Source organism: Opisthocomus hoazin, chromosome 3 (genome assembly GCF_030867145.1).
Source record: "Opisthocomus hoazin isolate bOpiHoa1 chromosome 3, bOpiHoa1.hap1, whole genome shotgun sequence".
Lineage (NCBI taxonomy): Eukaryota > Metazoa > Chordata > Aves > Opisthocomiformes > Opisthocomidae > Opisthocomus > Opisthocomus hoazin.
In genome coordinates, this window is record NC_134416.1 from 1122466 (window position 1) to 1130599 (window position 8134).

At 53.7% G+C, this 8134-nt stretch overlaps 1 protein-coding gene across 3 annotated transcripts in view; it reads right to left on the minus strand.

Moving 5' to 3' along the window:
* ARHGAP39 (Rho GTPase activating protein 39) overlaps nucleotides 1-8134 on the minus strand; it is a 173871-nt gene that overhangs the window by 58602 nt on the left and 107135 nt on the right. For all 3 annotated transcript variants that reach the window (XM_075415425.1, XM_075415426.1, XM_075415424.1), the window contains exon 2: nucleotides 4242-4673. In XM_075415425.1, coding sequence (XP_075271540.1) covers nucleotides 4242-4673 — 432 coding nt within the window. The remainder of the gene's footprint in view (nucleotides 1-4241; nucleotides 4674-8134) is intronic.

Here is an 8134-nt window from a genome sequence, read left to right on the forward strand (position 1 = left end):
GGTGCTACGCAGATGTTTCCGTAGCTTCCCATCCGCCCCATCGCTGCTGGAAGTGCCGCATCTGTCAGGCTCAGCCACATCTCCCCTTTTGACCCGCAGCATCTCCCCTTCCCTTGAGTCAGCCGCAGCAAAGACCTTCCCATTTCTGGTGGGAATAAAGTTGTTCTTGGAGGCAGAACCTCCCCTGTGGCACGAGACGCGAGGATGCACAGCAGCGCCAGACCACGCTGCAGCATCCTCAACCCCTCCCAAGGGTTCCTTGACTTTCAGAAATCTCTCCCTCAACGGGTCCCAGAGACCTTGAGGTCTCAGCAAAGCTTCCCAGGGCTTCTAGCACGCCCAGCCCACTTGCTCAGAGGGGAAGGTCAACACGGGAACGTGACTTTTTCCAGCCAGGACACAGGGGTGCTGCCACCGAAGCGGGACGCTGCCACGGTTTGGCTGAGCTGAAGGGACAGGACCATTGCGTCACTTCCAGGGATGCAGGTGGAAACTGTCCACTGAGCAGGAATATCTGCTCCCTCTAGTGGCATCTGTTTTTTTTATTTTTCCATTTTTATTTTATTTTTAAAGCTAGGAGAACTGGTGTCCGCTCTACACCGGCCTCCAGCAAGGCCAAGGCTACATATTCCTGGGGCTGAAAGGACACAGAACCACAGAATCACAGAATGGTCGGGATTGGAAGGGACCTCTGTGGGTCATCTAGTCCAGCAGCCAGGAGCAAATCCACCCCATGGCTGGCTTGCTCTTCTCTGCTAGCAGAAGGTTTCCACAGGTTAAGACTTTCTATTTAAGAGCCCAGGTCCAGTCCTCCCTCCTCCCACTCTACCCAGCAGCTTTTCATCCCATAATACACCCACACTGGAAAAGGAGAGAGAACGTGTGGGTGGAGGACACGAAGGATTAGCGACCTGCAGCATCCACACCAGCTTCTGTGGTCCAGCTATGGAGAATGGACCTACCCCCAGGAAGCCACTGATCTGCACGTGTTCCACAGCAAAGCCTGGGGAGATTAAAGCCCACCCACTCGATCCCCGTTAACCCTTTGGGAACAAGCTCCTGCTTCACCAACCCCCTCCCGAGCTGCATCCCCAGCAGCGTGGGCACAGGGCGAGGGAGGGGATTCTGCCCCTCTGCCCCGCTCTGCTGAGACCCCCCCCGGGAGTCCTGCGTCCAGCTCTGGAGCCCTCAGCACAGGACAGACCTGGAGCTGCTGGAGCGGGGCCAGAGGAGGCCCCAGCAATGATGCGAGGGCTGGAACCCCTCTGCTGGGAGGAAAGGCTGGGAGAGCTGGGGCTGGTCAGCCTGGAGAAGAGAAGGGTCTGGGGAGACCTTAGAGCAGCTGCCAGTGCCTGGAGGGGCTGCGAGAGAGCTGGAGAGGGGCTGGGACAAGGGCATGGGGTGATGGGACAAGGGGTGGTGGCTTTAAACTACACTAGGGAAGATTTAGACTAGATATAAGGAAAAAATTCTTTATGACGAGGATGATGAAACCCTGGCCCAGGCTGTCCAGACAGGTGGGAGATGCCCGCTCCCTGGAAACCTTCAAGGTCAGGTTGGACGGGGCTCTGAGCAACCTGCTCTAGTTGAAGATGTCCCTGCTCATGGCAGGGGGGTTGGACTGGATGGCCTTGAAAGGTCCCTTCCAACCCCCACCATTCAATAATTTCATAATCCACCAAGCTCTGGAGGAGGTGCAACAGGCTTCTATCACCCATTGGGGCACTGAGGACCATGCCTTTCACTGATGTCCTGGTTCCTCCTGGAGCTTCTGTGAGGTCTGGAGAAGGCTTAGTGATAAGGAGTTTAGAAAAAGAGAGAAGAAACAATGTTCCCATGGGCAACTGGAACCACCCCAGTCCAAGTGCTAGGAGCACCAAGCAGCTTGTTTGCCATCTGTGAGCTGGGTTGTTGGCCATCCCCACAAGGGAGAGGTGGAAAGTCCATCCCAGGTGCTCACTGCGTAAAATACGGAGCTGTAGGAGTAAATACCTGGGAGAGAAACGGAGCTCCCTGAGCATGGAGCCTGCCGCACCGTGGAGCGCTCCCTCGAGGGGAGCACGTTATGAAACACCAACTGCAATCCTAGAAAGGAAACCCCATGATTCTGGTCTGCACACCCCAAAACAGACTCCAACAGCGCTCGCTCCCGTTCCTTGTGCCCAGGATGACTTCTCCTGCCCATCCAAACTCAGGAATGGGCGATGGGACACCCCGAGTGAGGGTGAGTGCTGGGAATCCCTCCAGGCATGATGCAGGCAGCACCTCCTTTACTTCTCTTAATGCTTGGCATTGTCTACGCAGCTTGCAAGAAGGACACGTGCCGGGACAGGGCACGCAGAAGAAAGCAACAAACTACCTGAAGCTCAGCAGCGTTGAGCTCGATGGAAGAAGGAATTGGCCAACACTGAGAGCGCTGGCAAGGTGGGATGGATGGAAGGGTAGGGGAGCGAAGAAGAGTTACAGATGTGGGCAAGGAAAGCATTTGGTCCTGGGAGGGAGGAGACAGGAGGGAGACCTTTGCTTGCACGTGGGCCAGCCAGCACGACAACAGGGCCCTGGGAGAGCGGACAAGAGGTTTCACCACAACTCCAAAGCCTGCCCGGAGTCCTTTATCCTGAAACTCTTCAAGAAAGGGATTATCTTGCCACACGTGTGCAACGCCCAGCACAAAGGGGTTGGAGAAATATGTCCTCCATCCCAGCTACAGCCAAACGAAGCGAGACGCGGGGTGGGCAGGAGGGTTCTGGCTATTCTGGATGCCAGTAGTTTCATTCAACAAAGCACTCCCACTCCAGGGGGAATTTTATTCCCCACTGCTGAGGATTTATGTGCTGCTGGATGTTACACATCCAATAGACGATGTTACTTGTGGGCACAAGCTAGAAGCAGGGGGGACACACAGGGTACAGCGGGCTGCTGCCTGTAGCAGGTCAAGGAATCACAGAATCATCGAATGGTTTAGGTTGGGAGGGATGTTTGCAGGCCATCTAGTCCAACCCCTCTACCATGAGCAGGGACATCTTCAACTGGATCAGGTTGCTCAAAGCCCCGTCCAACCTGACCCTGAATATTTCCAGGGGTGGGGCATCTCCCACCTCTCTGGGCAACCTAAGGCCAGGTTTTCACCACCTCAGCGTAAAAATTTCTTCCTTATATCCAGCCTGAATCTCCCCTCTTTTAGTTTAAAACCAATTCCCCCTTGTCCCGTTGAACGTCAAGGGTTGGTATTTTTGGGGATGGGCAAGCAAAGACCAGCTCTGCAATTTTATCGCAGGAGCTTCCAAAAGCTTGGGCAGATGAAACCTACTCTCACAAGGAAGATGTGTGGAGGCCAGGCTGTGTCAGTTTGAAGCTCCTCCTTTACAAGAGGAATCATAGAATCATAGAATCACAGAATGGTTTGGGTTGGAAGGGACCTTAACGATCATCTGGTTCCAACCCCCTGCCATGAGCAGGGACATCTTCCACTAGACCAGGTTGCTCAGAGCTCCATCCAACCTGGCCTTGAACACTGCCAGGGAGGGGGCAGCCACAGCTTCTCTGGGCAACCTGGGCCAGGGCCTCACCACCCTCATGGTGAAGAAGTTCTTCCTAATATCTAATCTAAATCTGCCCTCTTATAGTTTACAGCCGTTCCCCCTTGTCCTATCACTTCAACCCCTTGTGAACAGCTTCTCTCCATCCTTCCTGTAGGCCCCTTCAGGTACTGGAAGGCTGCTATAAGGTCACCCCGGAGACATCTCTTCTCCAGGCTCACTGGTCTCCACCTGGACATCATCTCTGCTAGGAGCTCCGCAGACCAGCAGGACAACCCATGTCTGCAGCAGGAATCATGTGCCCTTCTTAGGGGGATCTTATCCAGGGAAATCATTTAAAACCACGCCACTCTCTAAAACCAGGTGTTTCAGAGCACAAGAAATTATTTCTCCCACGTACCTTTCCAAAGGGAACATCTAAGTTGCCCCTAACGAGGAGAAAACACCTTTCACAGGTGCTTGTACCTCTTCCTCCTGTGACTGTTTCATGGAGGAGCAAAAGACTTGGGTGCAGAGACCCATGAGCAACCCAGCAAGAGGAGCCACCTGTCAAATACCTCCACGCAACAGAAATAAAGAGCTGCAAGGACAAGGGCTCTGCTCTCTGCTCTTCCACCGGGTTATCTGAACTTGCAATTTCATTCTATGAACACACCACCAAGCTCAGCCAGCACGTGCCGGCAGAGCCACCCTTGCTTTTACCTTTCCGTTTCTTCTTTGACGATGGCGTACTGGGTCGACTGGCGGCTCGACCTCTGCTCCTGCACCTTCTCGCTGCCCTCCAGCTCCTGCTCCAGGGACGAGCTGGTGCTGCCCTCCCTGCTGACATTGCTGCTCCTCCCGGGGCTGTTCTCCGTGGAAGCCCTCGGCGACTCCGTGTTCTGCTTCAGGGTCTGCAGCTTGGCCAGAGGGATGATGTCGCAGTTCTGCGGCCGGTGCCACACCGTCCTCTGCGTGGTGGCATTGTAGTAGTAGAAACGGGAGGTGTTGGGGTCGAAGAGCTCCCACCACTGGTTTTCATTCGTGCGTTTGATCCGCACCCCGGCGGGAGGGTCCCAGACGCACTCCCCCGTGATGAGGTTGGCGTACATGCGCTCCCGGGTTCGAGGCTCGATGATTTCCACCCATTCCAGCCTGGAGGAGAACACAGAGAGAGAGAAGCTTCAACCAGAGAACCTTTAAAGGTCCCTTCCACCCCAAGCCATTCTATGATTCTCCGATTCAACGCTTGCAGCAAGCGCTCGCAACGTCTGGGGAGGCAGGAGGGAGAAGAAGGGTGGCTTGGGTGGGGACAGGAACTCTTTCTTCTTCCCCCACCAACACTCCTTCCCTCCATAACTGAACACTGGGCAAAGGTAACAGCTCTTTGGCGCGTGTGTCCCACCGCCGGCACCTTCCCCAGACCACCCGCCCCGACACACCTCGACGCGGTGATAACCATGGGCTGCGTCGACACCGGCACCCAATGGCAGGAGGGATGGAGCCAGTGAGGAATGAACAGACCTGACCGTGTTCTGGGCTCTGCACGGAGGAAGCGAAGGGAAAGGAAGGGAAGGGAAGGGAAGGGAAGGGAAGGGAAGGGAAGGGAAGGGAAGGGAAGGGAATGACAGAATGGAATGGAATGGAATGGGAAGGGAAGGGAATGATGGAATGGGAAGGGAAGGGAAGGGAAGGGAAGGGAAGGGAAGGGAAGGGAAGGGAAGGGAAGGGAAGGGAAGGGAAGGGAATGATGGAATGGGAAGGGAAGGGAAGGGAAGGGAAGGGAAGGGAATGATGGAATGGGAAGGGAAGGGAAGGGAATAACAGAATGGAATGGGAAGGGAAGGGAAGGGAATGATGGAACGGAATGGAATGGGAAGGGAAGGGAAAGATGGAATGGAATGGGAAGTGAAGGGAAGGGAATGACAGAAGGGAATGACAGAATGGAATGGGAAGGGAAGGGAAGGGAAAAGGGAAGGGAAGGGAGTGGACAGAATGGAATGGGAAGGGAAGGGAAGGGATTGACAGAATGGAATAGAATGGGAATGGAAGGGCAGGGAAGGGAATATTTTCATCTGGAAGGGACTTACAGTGATCATCTAGTGCAACGGCCTGACCACTTCAGGGGCTGACCAGAAGTTAAAGCATAGTAGTACAGGCATTATCCAAATGCCTCTTAAAAACTGACTGGCCTGAGGCATCGACCACCTCTCTAGGGAGCCTGTGCCAGTGTTTGACCACCCTCTCAGTAAAGAAATGTTTCCTAATGTCCAGTCTGAACCTCTTCTGACGCAGCTTTGAACCATTCCCAGGAGTCCTGTTGTCAGATCCCAGGGAGAAGAGCTCAGCTACGCACTGCTCGGTGCCTGCCCCGTGCACATTTACTGAGTTAGGAGCCAGTCTCACGTCCTCTGCGTAGGGCATCGAGACCATCACCAAAATACGGAGCAGAAAATGGGGTTCAGCCTTCCTCCCACCACCCCAACCCCTGCTGAGCTGAGGGCCAGGCACCTTCAGCACAACCCGGCGACGCAGCTCACTCAGAAGCACGGCGAAGGGGGTTACTGAAATCACAAAGCAGTGAACGGAGCTCAGAAACGCAAAAGAGGATTAAAAGAAATCATAATCCCGAAGAACAGACAATTTAAATGATTTTTTCAGATTACCCCAACCACTGCAGGTGTCATCTTTTGCTAATCCGGGGGATACCCGCGGCTTACAGGCAGCTGCAATTTATTCAAATTCTTCATTTTTACGTGGGCTTATGTAGAAAGATACAAGGGATGTTTGTGTGAACTACAATTTCTTGGAATTTATCCTCACCTGCATTTACATGCCTCTTAAGAAAGGTACAGAAATGGGTAAGGGAACAAAAAAAAAAAGCCCCCAGCGTGCTAAGCAGGGATCCTCAGACTCGGTGGCATTTAAAACTGACACAGTCAGCGAGTCAGAGAAGTGACAGATCACATCTCACTGCCTTTTACTGGGAGCGAGTCCCCTGCGGGGTGTTCAGAAATGCCCAATTTGCTCAAGCATTCGCGAGGAAAAAAAGCTGGAGGAGACGCTGGCAGCCTGGCCCCAAGCCCTCCGGCAGGTCCAGCTCATCCTCCGAATCTATTTAAACCGCTGGACCGAAAAAAAAGGAGTGGGCTTTCAGGTGCCAGAGGTTCCCAGCTTTAAAGAAACGCTCCTGAATGATGGAAATGTCTCCATCGCTTCCTGGCGTTGAGAGAAGACGCCGCGGTTAAGCCTTTCCCTGCAGAACAGAGACTAAGGGCGCTCAGAGAAGTGGAAATCCTGTACCACGCCTTGTCTTGTCCTGCAAAACTCCGACCTAACGAGCAGCCTTAATGCAGCACGACAATATAGCTGGAGGCCAACTCCACCTTTGCAGGGTTAAATGTCTTTGCCAGGTTTCCACCGCAGGATTTTTTTTTTTAGTCGAGTTCTGGGCTCCCCAGTTCAAGAAAGATGAGGAGCTACTGGAGAGAGTCCAGCGGAGGGCTATGAGGATGATGAGGGGACTGGAACATCTCTCCTATGAGGAGAGGCTTGAGGGAGCTGGGCTTGTTCAGCCTGGAGAAGAGAAGGCTGCGAGGGAATCTTATAAATGCCTCTAAATATCTGCAGGGGGGGGTCAGGAGGACGGGGCCAGACTCTTTGCAGTGGTGCCCAGCGACAGGACAAGGGGCAACAGGCACAAACTGAAGCACAGGAAGTTCCATCTGAACATGAGGAAGAACTTCTTCCCTCTGAGGGTGACGGAGCCCTGGAACAGGCTGCCCGGGGAGGTTGTGGAGTCTCCTTCTCTGGAGATATTCAAGACCCGCCTGATCGAGGTCCTTTACAGCCTACTGTAGGTGACCCTGCTTCGGCAGGAGGGTTGGGCTGGGTGACCCACAGAGGTCCCTTCCAACTCCGACCATTCTGTGATTCTGTGATTCTGTAATTCAGGTCTGAGCGTGATGCACCGACCCAGCATTTTCCATTGAAATGATTTTGGCCCTAGGTCAACGGCAGCGCTCGTCTCCCAGTTCTAATGCTTCTCCTTGACCACCTCGGTTTAAAATATCCTCCATGGTGTTAGGGGCAGCCGCTTTGGCCAGGCTTTGGATCTCCCTACGGGAAGATACTGGGCTGTCTGTGTCAGGGAGGAATAAAAAGTCCTTCAGGCAGCTTCCCGCCAGGGTGAAACAAGAGCTCAGGTGCTCCACAGTGACCACAGGGAAGCAAAAATAAAGTAGACTAGATGAGACTAGAATAGAGTAGACTAGAATAAATAGGAAAGGCTACGATAGGATGGGATGGGATGGGATGGGATGGGATGGGATGGGATGGGATGGGGGATGGGATGGGATGGGATGGGATAGGACGGGATGGGATAGGATAGGACAGGATGGGATGGGATAGGATCGGATGGAATGGGAGGGGAGGGGATGGGATGGGATGGGATGGGGATGGGATAGGATAGGATGGGCTGGGAAGGGAAGGGAAGAGAGAAGAGAAGAGAAAGAGAAGAGAAGAGAAGAGAAGAGAAGAGAAGAGAAGAGAAGAGAAGAGAAGAGAAGAGAAGAGAAGAGAAGAGAAGAGACGAGACGAGACGAGACGAGACGAGA